Genomic DNA, 22,958 nt, shown 5'->3' with positions numbered 1-22,958 from the left:
AAATGCTTCCCAAATTAATCTTCTCTTTCTGAAAATCGAAAGATTTGCTCTAACTAATTCATTTTTTAGCTGATTCTTCATCTTTTCTGGATATATGTTTTCTTCTTAAATTATCACCTAGTACAGTAGCAATAAAATATTTTTTCAAATTAAGAGGTGGTGTTACTAAAGCCTCAGTAAAAGTGGCTTTAGCATGCCAGTGTCTATCACGCTAAGGCCGCTTGTTCCACACTAAGAAAAATGGCTAACTTTCCCATTTCCAAACTAATGGTCATGCACTAATTTGAAGGAGGATAATAGAGCCTTGCTTTGTTGCTCACCATGCACTAATTTCTCCAATTGCATGCAGACATTAAAAAAAGTTATCACATGAGCCCACACTGACACTTATTTTATAGGTCCACATGCTAACCCTGTACTAATCAATTAGCACACAGCAATGCCTCACACACTGATTAGTGCTATCATACTCACTCTCTACCCCAAAGAAGCCCTTTTAGTGAAAATTAAGAAATTTTTTTAGCATGCGTTATATGCACATGCACAGGGAAATTAACCATGGAATACCAGCATATATCTCATGGTAAGCCATTTTAATATATGGTAAGCACATGCTAGTGCTTACCACGATTTAGTAAAAGGAACTCTCAATTTTTGGTGTGGGGGGGATCCCACCTCCCAGTATATTTACAAGTGTTAGTTCTTCCGTTGGGGGAGGGGGAACCCCTGCACTACAATGAAAACTGCCGATTTGCTTAGTTTTTTAGACTAAGAGCGATCCAAAACATGGCAGTAAGACTAATCTTTGGCATATTGTTTATTTAGCAGCCTGTACTTTTACTATATTGTGTTCATGGATTGTTGTTTTGTGTTCCCCAAGATTTTCAATAAAACTTTTGAACTTAAAAAAAATCCGACCACATCTCATACTACAAAAAACTGCACTGACTACCACTCGAAGCCAGAATCATCTTCAAATTCAACTGCCTCTGTTACAAGACACTATTCGACACCTCGCCCACCTACCTCATGAAGCACTTCGCTCTTCAGGACCAGATTCCCCACCCCTCCCGCAAAACACTTCTATTCTCATTCCCCACCCCCAAGGGATGCCGATACAAAAAAATTCCTTGATAGGACACTATCCTTCCAGGCAGGCATCTGGAACAACACTTTAAGCGCCCTCCTCTTGAATTCTTCATTATACCAGTCCTTCAGAAAATCCCTGAAATCCCACTTATTCAACAAGTTTATCTGATCCTTCGAAACCCATCCATCCCACCTACAATCCTAACATGCACCCCCTCCTACTGTGCAACACCCTCTCTTCTCTCCCCCCAAACCAAAGCTGTAATCTTCATTTGCCATAATACCTGCAGTACCATCTTGAAGTGAATATCTATGACGGGATATAAATAAAGCTATTATTATTATTCTGCAGTTTTCAGTGTACTGTGGGGGCGGTCCCCCCCCCCTCATACACACACCCTCAGAGCGCTAAGAGCAACTGTTTGAAGGCGGCACTCATAAGTTCTGCATGTGATAGTCAGCGCACGATTATTGGTGCGGTTTTGTCCTATGCATTTTTGACGTGTCACCATATAATTCCTATAGCATCAAAGCGGTATCAAAGCATATAGTGCCACAGGAGAAACCTCTACCACCTCTTAGTAAAAGAGGGCCTTAGATAGTAAACTGCTTAGATCTGTCTAGTGCAGTAATAGTACTATAGCAAATGTGACAAGTTTCAAGTTTATTTGAATTTGATATTTCGCTTATCAAAAACTAAGCGAATTACATAGTAAAAAAGTTATAGCATAAGACAAAGAGACAAGTTATTTTACATAAAAAATATCAAGGGGCTGTGACAAAACTGACAATACAGACGTACTAATATACACATAGGAGAGAACATTAGGAAGTAAAAGTTACATTTTGCTGTTTCCCAAAGGGAAGAAAAGGGACTATTATTATTAGTATTATTTTTCAGAGATTGAGCAGCCTAGCAGCAACTAAGGAATTTCCTTTTCACAGCTGTGAGAGAGCCACGGAATGCTGGCCGCATCAGAGTTGTTTGGACAAATTACATGGAGTTGCATGGAAATATTGCATTTAAGAGATGAGGTTCGGCTGTTGTATGGATGATTCAAGATAGGTGAATATTTGATACTAGTCTTTAAGCCCGTTACATTAATGGGTGCTAGAATAGATGTGTGTGTCTGTCTTTTTCTTTCTCTCTCTATCTCCTTTGCCGCTGTCTGTCTTTCTTTCTGTCTCTCTCTTTCCTCGGCTGTCCACCACCAACCCTTGCCTGCTCCCCCTGTACAGCAGCAGCCCTTCTCCCTTCGTTTTACCTACCCCCTGTCCAGCAGCACCTCTTCCCTGCTACCCCTGTCCAGCAGCACCCCTTCACTGCTCCCCTTGTCCAGTAGTAGCCCTTCTCCTTTCGTTCTACCTCCCCCCTGTCTAGCAGCACCTCTTCCCTGATCCCCTGTCCAGCAGTAGGCCTCCCTTCCTGTTACCTCCCTCCCTGTCCAGCAGCACCTCTTCCCTGCTCCCACTGTCCAGCTGAGGCGCTGGAAGCACGGAAGAGGGTCCGCCGCTATTCCTCCTAGCCTGCCTTTGCATCCCCTTGCTGCTGGGTGGCGGCAGCACTCTGGACCTGCACTTTTCAGGCCTCGAGGCTGAAGTAGCGCTCAACCTCTCACTGGGAGCAGACTGGACTTAATGAAATTTGCGGTGCCATAAAGGTTCTGGAAATGAGCTGAGAGGAGGACTGGCGGCTGCTGATGCTGAGGCCGCCAGGAGACTGCACTCGGCTGCCCAGGAACCCCGTTTCACTCTCAGTGCACCTGAGTGGTGGGGGAGCCGGCACCGCGCTGCACCTGCGCCTCCGGGTCCATGTGCACGGCCCGCACTGCACACTCCAAGGAGGGGAGCAGATGGAACGACCTGATCTCCTCATCCGGCACAACCTGCACCTGTGAGTCCCACTCTGTCTCCCTGCAGGGGACGTGTTGCGGGGCTCCACTGACCTGGTCACTGCCCTCTTGCTTTCAGGGGGCTGCCACAAGCCGCTCCAAGCCGGCGCAAGCGCCGCAAACTGTGTCCTTCCATGGTCATATTCTATTTGCGGCACATAGGGAACATGCTGCAAATAGAATATGACCACGGAAGGACACAGCTGCTGCAGGGATCACAAAACCCAAGTGCGCATGCACACTTAGGGTTCTATTTTAGAGGATAAGTTTTTTCATAGATTTTGGGGCCATGTTAAATATGTTGCAAGTTAATATGTGTTCCAGTTGAAAAAAAAATAGAAGAGGGGGCATAGAGACATTGATTGAAAGGAGGAGAGTCGTTATTATGACCACTCCATTTTCTGAGGCTTTTCCTACCCAGAAAATAGGTCTTAATACAGTATCATGGCTAGAATCTGATGTCTGTATTGGATAGAAGAGCTTTGTCAAATTATGTCACGAAAACTGAACTGTGTATATATAATTGTACAATAGGGGGCTTTTGCAAAGTTTCTGAAGCTTGTATTTCTGGCCATTAACTTCATTTTTTTTTTTTTTTTTTAGTGGATTTGCATTACCTTAATAATTAGGGTTACCATATGGTTCCAGAAATAGGAGGAAGATTGAGACATTAGGGTTTTACTTCCATTGTTTTCAATGGAAGTAAAACCCAGATGTTTCAATCCATTCTCCTTTCTCTGGAGCCATATTGTAACCCTATTAATAATAGTCTATTACGAGTATTTCCCCAATCACTTTTCTAAACTTTTATGGATCCTGCTTTATCTATTGCAGAGACTGTCCCAAAGTGGGAGGGCCACATACGGCTAAACCAATGATCTCGACTCTTCCAATGTATCACTTTGACATTTATTTGAAAGGTTTTCATCTTATATTTTCTTCAAAGTTTCCTAGTTTCTATTTATTATTATTTTTTTCCTTTTCAGTACCACTATGGAGCAAGAACACAGGGAAACAGGAAATCACAGCAGTGTGACAGAATTCCTGATTCTCGGATTCTCAGAATTCCCTGAGCTTCTACTCCCTCTCTTCGCTCTCTTCTCACTCCTCTACCTGATGGCTCTGCTGGGAAACCTCCTCATAATTTGCATAGTATGTTCTGATCGACACCTTCACAACCCCATGTATTTCTTCTTGGCCAACTTGTCTTTACTAGATATCACTTCTGTGACAGTCACTATGCCAAAATTACTGGCAATCCTCCTGGCACAAAATAATACCATATCTTTCAGTGACTGTATTTTACAGATGTATTGCTTTACAGCTTTTGTTGAGGTAGAATTTCTGCTTCTTACTGCTATGGCCTATGATCGATATGTTGCAATATGCAATCCTCTACGTTACCCCATCATCATGAATAAGAAAATCTGTGCTCTTCTGGCAGCTGCCTCATGGATAACGGCTCTTCTAGAGACATTGCCATATGTTATCATTATCTCCCAGTTTTCTTTCTGTGACTCCAATGAAATCAATCATGTCTTCTGTGATCTCACTGCAGTAGTGAAACTTTCCTGCACAAATACTTCAGTCATTGACACTTTGACTTTTACGATGTCAGTTTTGTCAGTCTTCCTTCCATTTTCCCTAACCCTGACATCCTACGTGTTTATCATCTCCACTATTCTGAAAATCCGTTCCAGAGAGGGGAAAAGCAAGGCCTTCTCCACCTGCTCCTCCCATCTAACAGTCATCACTCTCTTATATGGGACAATTATAGAAGTGTATCTGCAACCTGAATCCAAAGACTCTGTGAAATCAAACAAGTTGCCTATTGTAATGTATATATTAATACTCCCAATATTGAACCCTGTTATTTATAGCTTGAGAAGTAAAGAGTTAAACATGGCTCTAAGAAAAGCCATTCGCACAAAGTCAATTTTCACAAGCTCTAAACACTTTTGAAAGTCAGGTATGACTAACGTGACCATTTATTTTTTTCATCAAAACAGGAGATCTATTAATATTCAGTCCCGCCCCCATCCCGCCCCAGCCCCACCTCCAATCCCACCCTAGCCCCGCCCCAATCCCACCCTAGCCCCACCCCCAATTTCTTCCATTCATTTTTCATGTACACACAATATATTATTTCATAATGGTAACCATAAAATTAAAAAAAACACAAAGCACCCTATATGCAGAGAAAATGTTAATTATCATTTATATTTGGGGGGTATTCAAAGATGTCACCTCAGTAACTATAGAAAAATAGACAAATATAGTGCAAAATATAGACAGCAGATATAAATTCTCAAAACTGACACATTTTGATCACTAAATTGAAAATAAAATCATTTTTCCTATCTTTGCTGTCTGGTGATTTCATGAGTCTCTGGTTGCGTTTCCTTTTGACTGTGCATCCTTTTCTTTCATTTCTTTCTGCACTCGGGCCCAACAATTGTCCCTTTCTATTCCCTCCCTCCTTCCTTCCTATGTCCTTAGTGCCCCCAGCACCTTCTTCCTATGTCCTTAGTGCCCCCCTGCACCTCCTTCCTATGTCCTTAGTGCCCCCCAGCACCTCCTTCCTATGTCCTTAGTGTCCTCAGCACCTCTTTCCTATGTCCTTAGTGCCTCTTTCTATATCCTTAGTGCCCCAGTGCCTCCTTCCTATGTCCTTAGTGTCCCCAGATTCAGTGTCAGTTCTCCTTTGTACCTTTGTTCCAGGTCTCCCTCTCTCTCCCTCCTCTGTTATAATCTTGCCTCTCTCTGCTCTTCCTCAGAGGCTCTCCCCCTATGTCTGCACCTCCCAAAGTCCTGCTTCTGCCTCCTGTCTTTCTCCTTTGGTCCAGGCATTTATCTCTCTAGTCTTTTTTCTACTTACAATCCCCCTACCTTCTCTGCCTCTTTCTCTCCTTCCTTCCTTCATCCCTCCTTCCTATGTCCCCCTCACTGCCTTCCAGCCTTTGTCCCATCTCCTCCCAAAAAGCCTGCTGGCCTACCTCCCCCAAAGCCAGCCTGCCTCCCCCAGAGCCAGCCAGCCTTCCTCTCCCAAAGTCAGCCAGTCTGCCTGCCTTCCTCCCCCAGAGCCAGCCTGCATACCTACCTCCCCCAAAGCTAGCCTGCTTGCCTGCCTGCCTCCCCCAAAGCCTGCCTACCTACCTACCTCCCCCAAAGCTAGCCTGCCTGCCTGCTTTCCCCAAAGCCTGCCTACCTACCTACCTCCCCCAAAGCTAGCCTGCCTGCCTACCTCCCACAAAGCCAGACAGCCAGCCAGCTTGCCTGCCTACCTCCTTCCCCCCTACCACAGGATAAAAAAGCCTCCCTCTGGTCCACCGCAGCAGCTCCTCTGCATACCTTTCTGCCTAATCAGACCCAGAAGTCTTCTTCCTGACGTCAATTCTAATGTCGGAGAGGACGTTCAGGCCAGCCAGGCAGCGATTGGCTGGCCCTGAACGTCCTCTCCGACGACAGAATTGACGTCAGGAAGACGGCTTCTGGGCCTGATTAAGCAGGAAGGTAAGCAGAGGAGCAGTGGCGGTGGACCGGGGGGGGGAAGGGGTTAAATCGGGCAGGAAGGGACGTTTTTGGGGTTTTTTTGGTGTGGCAGGGATGGACAGGAAGCGATCACCTGTCCCGTTGTCCCCGCGCACAGCTTCGGGATGCTGTCCCTGAACACGGGACATTTTGACGTCCCGAAGCTGTGTGTGGGGACAACGGGACAGGGGATCCAAAAACGGGACTGTCCTGTTCAAAACGGGACATATGGTCACCTTAAGTATGGCAATATTGTCTGAGGCAGATGAGAAATGGATATATTTGACATGAGATCACCTTTGGCCTAGGATAATCACAGTAGATAGGAATTAGAATGCCCGATTAAGACTTTAGAGTAGTAGTTCTTAAACCATCCAGTCAAGTTTTCAAGATATCTCCAATGAATATGCATAGTTATATCATACTGATTTAAATAACATATTACCAAACCACACTCTCTGTGAACAAATCAAACTACACAACTGTTTTCTTTATAAAATAGCTCAACGGGAACACCCCATTGGGCCAGAAAACCTGGACTGGAGCAAAGCCTTTTCCGTTTCAGTTCCTTTCAAAACCACATTGTTCTCTTGCCACATTACAAATTGTTTCCACAGTCTCGTGTTGCTCAACCACAATGATTATAGTTTATGCTTTCTGATGTCACCATTGGACTCTACAATCATGTTGTTCAGTCGGCCCAACACAGTGCTATGTCTTCAGGAGCCGTCGGGTCAGTTCAGTGGCCCCTATTTGGAACTTATACCTGTGTTATCAGTACTTGTCAGCAGTATGGAAGAACAGAGAAGAGGGGTAGAGAAAGATGCTTTGAAATCTCTTGAAAAACAAGTCAGTAAAGGGAACAGTCTAACACCTGAGCAAGGGTCATTGACGCCATTTGTGAAAGCTTCAGGTTTGAAAATAATTATACATGCAAAATGACACCAGCGCAAGGTTTTAAAATTATAACCAAGATTTATTGAATTATTGGTTCTATTTTTCCATTATTAGATCAAAAGAACAGCATAATTGCTTACGTTGTGCTCATGGGACATCATCATTGTGGCCAAAGGCTGGCCTTCTCACAATGGTCTCGTTTTTCTATCTCATTACATTCTATTATATAACTTTTGGTTTAGTGACATCATCAAGTTTGACGACCAATAACATTTCTATGGGTGGTCTTAAAGTTTAGACAAAGAAACATTCCTCCATGTTTAAAAGTTATACAAAGTTTTCAGAAAATTACTTTTGATTTCTGAATTAACATTATAACATTCAAGAAAATCTATAATTATTAACATGGTGCTGAGAAATTCTCAGCCGTACAGGAAAAACTCTCTTCCTAAGCTGACAGATTCAAATTGCATGGCCTTACACAGAAACCTTAGTCTGGAGGAAGGGGGGGGGGGGTAAATCCCCCTCTCCTCTCCCTGAAGCGTGGGCTTCCAATGCCCCCCTTCTTCCTATTCTTGAGGCTGACTCTAATTACTTCCAGATGCTGCCTTAGGATTTTCCTTAGTGTTTCTTCAGGTTTAAAATATATAAAATATGGTGTTTTTTCAAAGCAACACAGTCATACACTTCAATCCAATCATTCACTCTTTGCTTGGCCAAGCTTTCATTCATTCAATAAATCATAATTTTCATTCAAAACTACATCCAATTCAGTTTGAGACACGTTATATCTCAGTTTGGAATATGGAGTCTAATATGCTCTTCCTAACTGGCCTAAGCACATCTGTAATCAATTAGAACCACGAGGCTAAAGGCGGGAAGCTGAACAAAGAACCAGAGAGGACAAAGAACAGCAGGGAACCAAGATGGAGTTCTTAATATCTCTATGCATGTATGTTACGCTTTACCTAATTTCCTCTATGATCTGGCTCAATGGCATAGTACATAAAGAGAATATTATTATTCTTTTTCTTAATATTTATCTATAGTGTGTTTTTCTGGCCTTGGCTACATCTATATTCAGATTTTTATTCACCTGTTTTTCCGTACGCTTCTATTTGGGCGCGGTCCTTAACTAACACAGATGTTTGTCTAACTAGAATTACCCAGAATCATACGAAAAACTGGCCTTTTGTAGAAAAACGTCAACAAAAATACTGCACTATCACCCTAACATCCATTCCCATTTCCGTCCCATAACCAGCCACGAGCCACTACTCAAACCCCTCTTGAATATTACTGAATTTATGAAGTAATATTCATAATTGAGCTCGTGGTCTTATCTGTGGCACTGGGGTTTACTTTGGGTACGGTTCTTCTTATGGATCAGTATGTGTCTGTGCAAGTATATTCTTTTAAATGCCAATTAGATAGCAAAAGCCAGAAAAATGTACTACCTAGGCCTGCAACGGTAGGTGCCTAGAAGATCTTACCCAAAGCTTACTTGAATTCTCTAGTGAGAATGCAAGCAAATCCCATCCACTATTCTAGATAAAACCCATCCAAGTGTACATTTATGTAAGTTGCTGTCTAAACCATATCATATAGGAAACTTACCATTCCAGTGGTAGTTAGACAGTGTCTGTTCTAGGTGCAAGTACAGTCCTAGAGCAGAGTCTGTTGTTTTATTCATAGAGGTAATCATGAAACTCCAGTATTTTTGAAGTTAAAAAGTCAGAAATTTAGAGAAAGTATAGCTAAAGAAAAATAGAACCCTAGATTTCCCTAAGATAAAGAGAACCTCAGTATTACCTAATTTAATTGGTCCCTATGCTCAAAAGTGTTATGTTATAGAACCCTGGAATTAAATCAATAAAGTGTAAAATAATGCACAGTGTTAAGAAAACCCAATTATATGCTTAATATGGAAATGTACTCATGTGCAGATAATGCATGCACATCAGATATAAGTTTTCTTTTTCTGTGTGTGTTGCAGGAACTCATTTCTCAAATTTAAATTAAAATCATTAAAAGGACTGACGATATCAGCTGTTAAACCCAATTAAACAATATTGTGGCACTGTGTAACAGCTTAGAAGCTGCCACTGTATATGGAAATACAGTAATATGAAATAAAATTTAAAATACAGGATACACAAAATATTTTCTGAGAACAATGCATGAAGACAATGATAAAGAAAATATAGTTGTTAATACAATATCATAATAAGCCTATTGAATTATGCAAAAGCATAATTAAAGTTCAGAAGCCTAATTCAAATGGAGTGATTTAAAGTAACGTGGTTTAAGATAAAGTCTGTTTTTTCTTTCAAAATTTTTTATGAGTCCAGAAATGTCTTTTGCAAATAGTTTTAGCAACTTGTAAGGTCGGAGTCTCTAAATTAATTTCAGTGAAATTTAAATCATGGCTTTAAAAAGTTCATGCTGCAACGTTTTCAGAATTCAAGCTTGGCTTTTCTGTAACTATGGAACTGTTTGTGTTCTTGAACACAGACAAAGGAACACTGAAATTCCCGCCGAAAATTCAGCTTCGGAATTTTTCTCTGTGTTCTCCACAGCTCTAGTGGTGGAATGTGGTACTGCTGATCAGTGTAAATCCTGGAAGGGAAGCACATGGTCATTAACAAAAGAACAAAGAAAAGAAACACATGGCACGTTTTCCCCTCTGCAAACAGTGCTAGTTCTTGCATCACAGAGTCCGTGTTGAATTGTTGAAAAGATTCAAAGGAAGTTTCTTAACTAAAACACAAAACACACAGATTAAATAGACTTTTTTCAGAGTCCTGTGGTACCAAATATGGCCACAGGAAAATTTAAACATGCAGACACATTCTCTACATGGTAAAATTAGACTTTCTTTTTTCCTAACACCAGGGAATTATTCTCAATCCATATTCTTTATTAGGTTCATATCCTGAAGAGCTTACTAGTAAAAAGTAAGCAAAATTTCAATTCCGAATTCATCCACTTACATAAAAGTTTATTATAATTATTATTTTCCGGTAACAAGGTTAACAAGCCTTTTGTTTCACATTTATTTTAATTGTCAAAAAAATATAGGTACTTAACCTCTACTTTTGTTAATCTTTTTATTTTAAACTTCCCAATTTAATTTTAAAATGCATTTAAATTTAATTACTCCCTAATCATACATTTCGGGCAATGCACACTTTTAAAAATACTTTATAAACCATGCAGGGGCACAAAAATTCATATTCAAAACTAGTTTGAACCCTGAGATAAAAATACAAAGGCAAGGAAACTTTTTTTTTCTTATGCACACTTTGCCTGCTTACAAAGACAATATTTCTTTTAAGCATGGCATCTACCCTTTGGAATCAATCTTTTTCTTTTCAGAAAAAATATTCGTTCACTGCTAAATACATTCCATAACTCTTTCCTTAACATATTTCACAAACCTTTCTCCCACATTCCAATTCCAATATAACAATTCAGTGTTAAAACCCATCTAGCTGTTCAAACTTCTTTTATCCATTCACTTATGGCAAAATCCACCTCATTTAATATCACATCCTGATTCCTTCTGACCCTGCATTACCTTTCTTTCAACATTCTGATAACCTTTTTAAAATATAAAGAAACAAGGGAAACATACAGGCTACATAACATCTTTTTAATGCATTCTTTGACATAGCCTTAGGCTACAAACAGCTCTGAAGCTACTAAAGTACCTCAATTGTTCTTAACAGCACAGATCTACACTGCAAAAATTATTTTGAACTTACGCAAACTTTCTTTGCTTCTTGAACATCAAAAACAACTTTCAATTTACAATGAGAAATTCACAAGAACTTTTCCCCGGCTGATCGGAACTCCAAACAGCATGCATTTCCCTGTGTATGCTCTTAAAGTTTTCATTCTAAAAATCCTCCTGCTGTTAACAAGGTAATTGCAAGTTACTACATTTGAAATCCCTCTGCTAGCTAATATTTACAACAGCATAAATCGATACCTGTGTTTGAAAAATCGTAGAATTGCAGACAAAGCACCTCCATACTTCTGAATTTCCCCCCCCCCCCTTTCCTCCCCCTCTTCCTGGTAGTGAACAAAGGAGAAACTCAAAAAGCCCGCCTTCCAGCTCACGTGATAGCTCTGTGGAAGGCATCGAGGGAGGAAAAAGGTGGGGGTGAAAATCTCCCATTTGCAGCCCGCTCTTTCAAACAAAGGAGCTGCCCAGAGTGAAAGGACTTTTTACTCCAGTGAGACATCATTAACTTTTCACAAAACAAGTTAATTCAGAGACAGAGAGACAGCCTGGAAGTTTAGAGAGACAGAAACTGGAGTTTAGAAAGACAAAGCTGAGAAACACAATTTCTTTTCTTTTCAAATTAGCAATACAACAGCCAGTTTGCTTTACTTCAGATAGGCACTGGGAGAAGACGGAGGAGGGGGTGACTTCCCTCAGCCCGTGTTTTCAAACAAAGAGACGGAACAGCGAGGGAAACTTTTCAAAGTCAGATTAAAACAGACAGTTTTCTTTTTCACAGAGAGAAAAAAGTTAGTTCAGAGACAAAGCTTAGACACACAGCAGGGAAGGACAATTTTTTTTTTTCTCTTCAAACTCAGTAACTTCTATTATCTCAACATTTGTAGCTTAATTCAGACAAGCAATTGCCGGCGTTCTCACATTCACAGAGGAGACCTGCTCTCTACTGGGCACTTCTACCTTAATTTTTTTCTTCTTTCAGACAGGCACTGCTCAGTTTAAAAGCCAGATGGGAAAATGCCAGCACTGCAAGGGATATTTTTCTTTCTTTTCACAGAGGAACCAGCAATGTGGACCATCAGCTAAAAAAGCTACAAGCCACCTTTGCTGTTCCACTGGGCTGTTACATTCTTTCTGTGTTACTTTTATTTCTAATTTTTTCTTTTTCTTTTTCCATTAACATTTAATTTCCACTAACTTCACATCCCTCTACCCACAAATTTATACAATTATGTACAGATATATACAAGCATGCTCCTTATTGTTAAATAATTTTTTTTATTATTTTTAATTTTTTTTTTTTTATTATTTTTAATTTTTTTTTTTATTATTATTTTTAATTTTTTTTCTTTAAACAGGCGTAATACTCACAATTTTCCAGTTTTCCGGTCCCGTTTTATCTCTAATTTCAGCCATATTCCTGCGCAGCCAGTCAACCTGTGACTACCTTTTGTTGCACAACCATGCGAAATCTCTAGAGTTCCTAGAGTTTCTATGAATAATCTATAAGCTTTTTCAAGGCGTCAAATTAGCTCCGAGTCACGGCACCAATTGAGCAAGGGTCATTGACGCCATTTGTGAAAGCTTCAGGTTTGAAAATAATTATACATGCAAAATGACACCAGCGCAAGGTTTTAAAATTATAACCAAGATTTATTGAATTATTGGTTCTATTTTTCCATTATTAGATCAAAAGAACAGCATAATTGCTTACGTTGCGCTCATGGGAGATCATCATCGTGGCCAAAGGCTGGCCTTCTCACAATGGTCTCGTTTTTCTATCTCATTACATTCTATTATATAACTTTTGGTTTAGTGACATCATCAAGTTTGACGACCAATAACATTTCTATGGGTGGTCTTAAAGTTTAGACAAAGAAACATTCCTCCATGTTTAAAAGTTATACAAAGTTTTCAGAAAATTACTTTTGATTTCTGAATTAACATTATAACATTCAAGAGAATCTATAATTATTAACATGGTGCTGAGAAATTCTCAGCCGTACAGGAAAAACTCTCTTCCTAAGCTGACAGATTCAAATTGCATGGCCTTACACAGAAACCTTAGTCTGGAGGAAGGGGGGGGGGTAAATCCCCCTCTCCTCTCCCTGAAGCATGGGCTTCCAAAGCCCCCCTTCTTCCTATTCTTGAGGCTGACTCTAATTACTTCCAGATGCTGCCTTAGGATTTTCCTTAGTGTTTCTTCAGGTTTAAAATATATAAAATATGTTTTTTTTTCAAAGCAACACAGTCATACACTTCAATCCAATCATTCACTCTTTGCTTGGCCAAGCTTTCATTCATTCAATAAATCATAATTTACATTCAAAACTACATCCAATTCAGTTTGAGACACGTTATATCTCAGTTTGGAATATGGAGTCTAATATGCTCTTCCTAACTGGCCTAAGCACATCTGTAATCAATTAGAACCACGAGGCTAAAGGCGGGAAGCTGAACAAAGAACCAGAGAGGACAAAGAACAGCAGGGAACCAAGATGGAGTTCTTAATATCTCTATGCATGTATGTTACGCTTTACCTAATTTCCTCTATGATCTGGCTCAATGGCATAGTACATAAAGAGAATATTATTATTCTTTTTCTTAATATTTATCTATAGTGTGTTTTTCTGGCCTTGGCTACATCTATATTCAGATTTTTATTCACCTGTTTTTCCGTACGCTTCTATTTGGGCGCGGTCCTTAACTAACACAGATGTTTGTCTAACTAGAATTACCCAGAATCATATGAAAAACTGGCCTTTTGTAGAAAAACGTCCACAAAAATACTGCACTATCACCCTAACATCCATTCCCATTTCCGTCCCATAACCAGCCACGAGCCACTACTCACACCGAAAGAAAAATCCTTTCCAGATTTCAGTTAGGATTACAGTAAAACCTTGGATTGCAAGTAACATGGTTTGCAAGTGTTTTGCAAGACAAGCAAAACATTTTATTAAATTTTACTTGATATACAAGCTATGTCTTGCAATATAATTAATTTTCGATCCTATTTTCCCCAAAGAGATCAGAACAGGTTACAGGTTAAACATACATAATGTACAGTTACAGTTAACAGGTTACGATTTGCCATAGATTCAGTACAAGTTTCACGATGCAAGTTTTTATCCTAACTCGACACATTCCGGGATCTAGTACCAATATACATTTCTTTGTAATCCTTTGGTCATGGGCAGGGGAGTTAGGTAAAAAGGTATGGGCTGTGGCTCGTTGGTTGAGTGGTTGCCTCTTCACCCAGAGGTTGTGAGATCAAATCCTGGTGGTGTTCCTTGTGACCCTGGGCACATCACTTAATCCTTCAATATCCGCTGCTTTGAAATGTCAAAGCAACAAAAAGGCAGCATGTAAGTTCCCATTCCTTTTATTGCTTTCCTAAAGCTGAGGAGTCCTTCAAGGGATGTGATCTGCATGGGCAATCAATTCTAGTGGCTTGGCATGAAGTTGGAGTAGGAACAGCATTTGGCGGTTTGCAGTCAAAGGACACAACAAGAGGTCTATGGCCTCAATTTTATAGAATCAAACCTAGTCAAAGCTACATGGGGCTGAAGAGTTCTGGAGAAATGGAAGAAGAATTGGAATAAAGGGTCAGTATCTAGCCAGAATTTGTTTTGCAGATCCTAGCCGGGATCCTGGCTAAATATCACATTACATTACAGAGCTTTTTATATTCTGCCATAGCCCTTATGAGTTCCAGGCAGATTACAATAACACAGATAATCGGAAACAAACCCAGTTAAACAAGCAATATTGAAAAAATCATAAAAACAATCAGTTCAAAAAATTCTTAAATAAAACTGTTTTTAAATGCTTTCTACAAACTAGATAAATAGAGGGGCATAATCAAAAAATACTTCTTCACTGAATGGGTGATTGATCGATGGAACAATCTTCCCCAGCAAGTGGTCGAGGCCAGTAATGTGCTCGACTTCAAGAGTCGATGGGACAAACATGTGGGAGTACTATGGAGTTATGCTCAATCAATAGATACTCCAGGGAAGAAGGGTCCTTGAGCAGACAGACTAGTTGGAGTGAGGGTTTTTGAGTGGGCAGACTTGATGGGCCATTGGCCCTTTTCTGCCGTCATGTTCTATGTTTCTAAGTCCGTTTTGGGCATAAGTCGTTAGTCACCCAAAGTCGGACAAGGGAAAAGGTCCATTTTAGAAAAATATGTCCAACATTTTTTTTTTTTTTCAAAAATCATCTCACTGTATGTCCAGCCATCTGATTGTCCAGACCGCTAAGTCTTTATACCCCATTTTCATCCAAAAATTCATCCAAGTCAAAGACGCCTATAAAAAGATCTTTTGGACATGGGCGTGGTCAGCAAATTAATGGACTGGACACCCAAACATTGCACCAGAATAGTGGGGTACCATACAGGGCACTGCTGTGAACTTCACAAAAAGAGTGCCACATACACAACAACCTTATAGGTCATGATGAGACCCCCCAAAACACCCCCCAGAATTGACTAGACCCTCCTGTCTACCACCTCAATAGCCCTTATGGCAGAAGGTGCCACTTATATGGCATACATAAGAATTTGGGGGGTGCACTTGTTTCACCATGCATGCAGTGCTTAGAGTGGTTTATGGGCCTGGGTCCTTCTCTCCATGATTCACGAGCCCACCCCCTAGACCACTTAAGCCACCTCTGTGCAGCTCTATTAGGCTTTCCTATGCCAGGCTGCCAGGTGCTGATCTTCTATTATGATTTTTATGGTAGTGGGTGGGGGGAGTCAGTGATCACTGGGGGAGTGTATAGGGGTCTGTACTTTGTCTCTACAGTGGTTATCTGGTCACTTTGGATACCTTCTTGTGACTTAAAATGTCCCTTGTAGCTCTGGGCGTACTCCAGCACTGTGAAGGCCTAAGTCATTTTTAGATACGTCTAAAACCCGGTTCGATTATCAGCACTTGGACGACTTGTCTCACTGATCGATTTAGACCAGTTTTTAGATGTATTTCCGTTTCGATTATGAACCCCTTAGTTTCTCATACAACAGTGAAAGTTTATTCCGAATAGTCAGAGCTTGATAACTAAAAGAAGCATTGAGTTGACGGAATAGCTTAATTGATTTAGTCAATGGAAATAGTAAACAAAATTGATTTTGCTATATATGACCATGTCTACCAATCATTAAGACCTAGAGGGTACCACCTAAAGAATTAGCCCAGATGTAAGTGTCGGTGCATGGCTATGACTCTGCATTGAATATTTGGAGGTAGTTCTGTCCACAGCATGTTGGTGTTTCAATCAATTAGTTATTATTTTTATTACTTTTATTCAATTGATGACTGTGTAATAATCAAGCTATATCTCTTCGTATTTTAAGCAAACAGATTGATTCTTGTATAACTGACCTAGCCAAGGTCCCAAAACATTGTGTAATAAATGCAGCACTTAATTATGTAAAGTTTCATCATGCTTAGAGATCATAGAGGAAGATACAGAATCCCAATATTATGAAGTCAAGTCTTTTCCCAACGGTATTCAAGGAACAGAAGTTCTGTAAACAATATTAGTGAAAAGCTTCAGGAAACAATTAACAAGGTCTGCATGTCCAGGGATCAGATCCCAAATGGGTTCATGATCAACATAAACTGAACTGAAATGGTATGACGGGTTATAAATAAAGCTATTAATATTATTATTATTATAAACATCAGACTCATTATTTCTCAGATACAGAAACTATTGGCCAAGGAGGTAAGTGGGGATCAGACTTTTGTTTGTTTGTTTGTTTTGGACTGGAATCTCTACTAATGTTCTCCAATGTGAGGTCTTCTCAAGAAGGGTGTGTAAATGGTCCCACATTAATCTTCTCTTTCTGAAAATCGAAAGATTTGCTCTAACTAATTCATTTTTTAGCTGATTCTTCATCTTATCTGGATATATGTTTTCTTCTTATATTATCACCTAGTACAGTAGCGATAAAATATTTTTTTCAAATTAAGAGGTGGTGTTACTAAAGCCTCAGTAAAAGTGGCTTTAGCATGCCAGTGTCTATCACGCTAAGGCCGCTTGTTCCACACTAAGAAAAATGGCTGACTTTCCCATTTTCCAAACTAATGGTCATACACTAATTTGAAGGAGGATAATAGAGCCTTGCTTTGTTGCTCACCATGCACTAATTTCTCCACTGGCATGCAGACATTAAAAAAAGTTATTACATGAGCCCACACTGACACTTATTTTATAGGTCCACATGCTAACCCTGTACTAATCAATTAGCATACAGCAATGCCTTACACACTGATTAGTGCTGTCATACTCACTCTCTACCCCAAACAAGCCCCTTTGGTGAAAATTAAGAAATTGTTTTTAGCATGCGATATATGCACATGCATAGGGAAATTAACCATCTCATGGTAAGCCATTTTAATATATGGTAAGCACATGCTTGTGCTTATCACAATTTAGTAAAAGGAACTCTCAATTTTTGGTGTGATAAAAAAAATCACAATTTGAACCACGCATTCAGGAATTGTCACCAGGTCAGGGCCGTACTGGCAGGATCAGACGTATGACTGCAGATGCCTCATGCCTGACCTTACAAATCCTCTGCAGAATACCAGTGCTTGTCAGCAGCCTGGAAAGCCAGAAAGGAAGTGGTTTTGTAATCTAGAAAATAAGTTTGGAAAAGGAACAATGATATCTTTAAAACAATAAGGGCTCCTTCTACTAAGGTGCGCTAGCGTTTTTAGCGCACATAGGAAGTTACATTGCGCTATACCGCGCACTACGCTTCTAGAACTAACACCAGCTCAATGCTGGCGTTAAGGTCTAGCGCACGCGGCAAAGTAGCGTGCGCTATTCCGCTTGTTAAAACCCTAGCACACCTTAGTTAAAGGAGCCCTAAAAGTTTTACAGATTTCTAGATTATGACTGTTAATTATATTTGCATGTGACTTGGTGATAGAGAAGCAACCGCTGTATATTAGTAGACTATGGATACAGGAAGAAACAGGGGGTAAAAAGATCCTTACAATTAGACTGCAAATATGCACTTAAAGAAACAAAATACAGGCATATAAAAACAGAAAATAAAGACAGTATAAATCTGGCCATTTTGGTTCTTCAATATTTGCAGAGTCACCAGTTTTCTATAATCTCACCATTGGCTCATAAGAATAATAATAATAATTTTATTTTGTATTCCGCCATACCCAGGGAGTTCTAGGCGGTTCACAGCAGTTAGATGAAATACAAACAATGAAGTTGAAATTGAAGAACATAACAAAGCAATCATAGAGTCAAACAAGTTATACGTCTACAATTTAAGTGAGGGGAAAAATAAATAAATAAATACAGTACATAGTATACGATAAGTACATATATAGAATTTAAGTGAAGGAAAAAAAAAATACTTACAAGCCAAGAGGAGGGAGCAACAATCTTAAAAGAATGGGAAGGGATAGTGATGGAGTATGTTAAGGATTTGGTCTGTTGAAAAGTTGAGTTTTAATCTGTGTTCTAAAATTGAGATATGAAGAGGCATCAAGCACAATTTGGGTGAGCCATGAATTTAGTTTGGCCGCTTGAAAAGAGAAGGTTCTTTCGAAGAATCTTTTATGACATGATTTCAGTGAGGGAAAAGCGAACAGATTTATTATGCGGGAGCTCTTATTGTTGTAATTCAGGTTGAAGTGTGGGTAAGTAATGCCTCTGCTGGGTCAGACCAGAGGTCCATCATGCCCAGCAGTCCACTCACGCGGCGGCCCATCAGTTCCAGGACCTGTATATTAATCCTCTATCTATACCCTTTTATCCCTTTTTCCTTCAGGAAATCATCTAATCCCCTCTTGAACCCCAATACCGTACTCTGTCCTATCACACCCTCTGGAAGCGCAGTCTAGGTGTCCACCACCCTTTGGGGAAAGAAGAACTTCCTAGCATTGGTTCTGAATCTGTCCTCTCTTAACTTTTCCGAATGCCCTCTCGTTCTTGTAGTTTTCGAAAGTTTGAAGAATCTGTCCCTCTCCACTTTCTCTATGCCCTTCATGATCTTGTAAGTCTCTATCATGTCCCCTCTAAGTCTCCTCTTTTCCAGGGAAAACAGCCCCAGTTTCTCTAATCTTTCAGCATATGAAAGGTTTTCCATACTTTTTATCAATCGTGTCGCTCTTTTCTGAACCATCTCGAGTATCGCCATATCCTTCTTAAGGTACGGCGACTAATAATGGACGCAGTACTCCAGATACGGGTGCACCATCGCCCGATACAACGGCAGGATAACTTCTTTCATTCTGGTTGTAATACCTTTCTTGATAGTACCTAGCATTCTATTTGCCTTCTTAGAGGCCGCTGCGCACTGTGTCAACGGCTCCTAGTTAAACAGAGGATCACTTTAAAAACTCCATTGGCTTCCGGTCGCCTTCAGAATCCAATATAAAGCAGTGATGATTTGCCATCAATTTTTGTATAGAAACATCCCAGAATTACGTCAAAGTAATATACTTGGCTACATGCCAAAAGATCTCTGCATTCTGAGAGTGTAGCTTTACTGAAGACGTCCATGAATCCAAGACTTGCTGAGACAGGTAAAAGGACTTTTTGTTGTGCGGGGGTTAAGTTATGGAACTCCTTAGTCAGTCAGAAACGAAATTATTGTGAAAAGGTTTCTGAAAATGACTAAAGACGCAGCTATTCGTTGATGCCTTTTTTAGTTAATTCAGCTAAAATTGATGAATTATCAATGAGCTCTTCTTTCCATATTATGGTATTTCCCTGAGGATTGTATGTATTTCTTTTTATTATATGATTATTTTATCATGTATTTGTTTATATCTTGTCGTTATTTTAATATTGTGTATGTAAATTTTTTCAATAAATAAATAAAATAAAATTCTCCTGCAAATTTTCAAAGCATATCAATTTGGGTCCCCAGTTTGTCTTGCATGTCTCACCATCCCTTACTTTCCAGTCCGTTTCCAATGCTCTGTGAATGATTCTCGCCTAGTCCTATCTGGACCATGACAAGCACATCTTGAGTCCACTCATCACCGAGTATTCATTTTTCAGGCTCATCTGTTTAAACATAAGAACATAAGAATTGCCACTTCTGGGTCAGACCAGTGGTCCATTGTACCCAGCAGTCCACTCCCGCGGCAGCCCCTAGGTCAAAGACCAGTGTCCTAACTGAGACTAGCCCTACTTGCGTACATTCTGGTTCAGCAGGAACTTGTCTAACTTTGTCTTGAATCCTTGGAGGGTGGTTTTCCCCTATAACAGCCTCCAGAAGAGCGTTCCAGTTTTCTACCACTCTTTGGGTGAAGAACTTCCTTACATTTGTACGGAATCTATCCCCTTCTAACTCGTTCTCTCTATTATTATTACCTTGGAGAGGGTGAACAACCTGTCTTTATCTACTAAGTCTATTCCCTTCATTATCTTGAATGTTTCAATCATGTCCCCTCTCAGTCTCCTCTTTTCAAGGGAGAAGAGGCCCAGTTTCTCTAATCTCTCACTGTACGGCAACTCCTCCAGTCCCTTAGCCCCTTTCAAGTTGGACCGTGTCCTTCTTCATGTACGGCGACCAGTGCTGGGTGCAGTATTCCAGGTGAGGGCGTACCATGACCCGGTACAGCAGCATGATAGCCTTCTCCAATCAGTTTGTGATCCCCTTCTTAATCATTCCTAGCATTCTGTTCGCCCTTTTTGCCACCGCCGCACATTGCGCGGACGGCTGTTTGCCCTTTTAGCTGCAATACACCCTCCCTCAAAGAATTTAAAGTAGCCCTCAAGACCTTGCCATTCACACAAGCCTTTTCACCTACTTAGCATAGAGATATGGCTTCCCAGACCATGCACAAAGAATCATTATCCACAAGCTCCCGTCTCTTACACCACTTTGTATACTGAATCAATTGGAATTCTACTCTACTTTGTATATGGGCCACTGTCATTTTTACTTTTTCTTCATCTGACTCTTCTATCCCCCTCCCCCCTCCCCTTTTACTAAGCTGCAGTAGAGGTTTCTACCATGACATGAAAGTGCTTAATGCTCCGACTCTCATGGTACCGTAACTAAAGCGCACGGGACAAAACCGCTCTGATAATCACTCGCTGACAATCCCGCACAGGACTTTTGCATGCCGCCTTCAAACAGTTGCTGTTAGCGCTCTGAGGGGATGTGGGGGGAACCCCTCCCAGTAAACTTACAAGTGTTGGCGCTTCCATTGGGGGTGGGTGGGAGGGAACCCACGCACTACATTGAAAACTGCCTTTATGCTTAGTTTTTTGGGTATTCCCCCAAAAAAACCATTAAGAGTCTAAGAGCGATCCAAAACATGGCAGTAAGACTGATGTTTGGCCTGGAAAAACCGACCACATCTCCTCATACTACAAAAAACTGCACTGGCTACCACTTGAAGCCAGAATCATCTTCAAATTCTGCTGCCTCTGTTACAAGACACTGTTCGGCACCTCGCCCACCTACCTCACTTTGAGCGCCCTCCTCTTGAATTCTCCATCATACCAATCCTTCAGGAAATCCCTGAAATCCCACTTATTCAACAAGTTTATCTGATCCTTCGAAACCCATCCATCCCACCTATAATCCTAACATGCACCCCCTCCTACTGTGCAATTCCCTCTCTTCTCTCCTCCCCAAACCAAAGCTGTAATCTTCATTTGCCACGATACCTGCAGTATCGATACTGTATTTCTACTTTACCGTATACCGTCTTGAACTGAATAGGTATGACAGGGTATAAATAAAGCTATTATTATTATTACTAGTCTTATAGCCCGTTACATTAACAGGTGCTAGAATATATGTGTGTGTGTCTCTCTATTTCTTTCTCTCTCTCTCCTTAGCCGCTTTCTTTCTTTCTGTCTTTCTTTTTCCTTGGCTGTCCATCACCACCCCTTGCCTGCTCACCCTGTCCATTCCCCCTTCTTTTTACCTCCCCTGTGTCCACCACCACCCCTTCACAGTTCTCCTTATGCAGCAGCAGCCCTTCTCCCTTTGTTTTACCTCCCCCCTGTCCAGCAGCACCTTCCTTCTCCCCCTGTCCAACATTAGGCCTCCGTTCCTTTTTCTTCACCCCCCCTGTCCATCAGCACCTCTTTCCTTCTCCCCCTGTCCAGCAGTAGGCGTCCCTTCCTTTTTCTCCCCCTCTCCTCCTTCTTATCCCTATGATACACTTACCTTGCTCTGCCTCTGATCAGAGGCTCCCGACAGCTGCCCAGTTGCACCCATTGGAAAAGTTCCCTGTGCGGCATCCCGCACCCCTCCTGACGCGACTCCCGCTGTCTTTCTTTCTGTCTGTCTCTGTTCCTGGCCCCCTTTGTCTGTTTGTCTTTCTGTATATCTCCCTGCCCCTGTGTCTTTCTTCTTTTCTTTCTGTGTTCTTCCTCCCTCTGTCTGTCTGTCCGAAGCAGCATTCCTTCCCCCTCCAATTCCCTCCCCCCACACCAGTTCCCTGTGCACCTGCCCCTGTGTCTTTCTTCTTGTCTTTCTGTCTCCCTTCCTCCCTTTGACTGTCTTTCCAAAGCAGCATTCCTTCCCCCTTCATTTCCCTCCCCCCACACCAGTTCCCTGTGCACCTTCCCCTGTGTGTTTCTTCTTGTAGCGTTTCTTCTACCCCCTTTCCCTTCCCACAGTCGCGACTACAAACGCGGCCCCCCCTTCCCTTCCCTTACCGCGGGCCCGACTGGCGATTTAAGCAGCATGTCAGCATTCTTCACACGCTGCTTCGGGTCCTTCTACTGCCCTGATTTACTCTGGCACGTCCGGAGCAAATCAGGGCAGTAGAAGGGCCCGAAGCAGC

At 41.1% G+C, this 22,958-nt stretch overlaps 1 protein-coding gene across 1 annotated transcript; it reads left to right on the top strand.

Moving 5' to 3' along the window:
• Positions 1-3,974: 3,974 nt before the first annotated feature.
• Positions 3,975-4,943, top strand: LOC117349757 (olfactory receptor 24-like). The gene has a single exon (XM_033923348.1). The coding sequence runs from the start codon at positions 3,975-3,977 to the stop codon at positions 4,941-4,943; it is 969 nt and encodes a 322-aa protein (XP_033779239.1).
• The last annotated feature ends 18,015 nt before the right edge of the window (positions 4,944-22,958 follow it).

This window comes from Geotrypetes seraphini, chromosome 16 (assembly GCF_902459505.1).
Source record: "Geotrypetes seraphini chromosome 16, aGeoSer1.1, whole genome shotgun sequence".
In the NCBI taxonomy this organism is placed as follows: domain Eukaryota; kingdom Metazoa; phylum Chordata; class Amphibia; order Gymnophiona; family Dermophiidae; genus Geotrypetes; species Geotrypetes seraphini.
The sequence above is the reverse complement of the archived record's forward strand: the minus strand, read 5'-3'. Positions and strand labels throughout refer to the sequence as shown.

Coding starts and splice junctions, on each gene's coding strand:
- LOC117349757 (XM_033923348.1), top strand. CDS start 3,975: ATGGAGCAAGAACACAGGGAAACAGGAAATCACAGCAGTGTGACAGAA.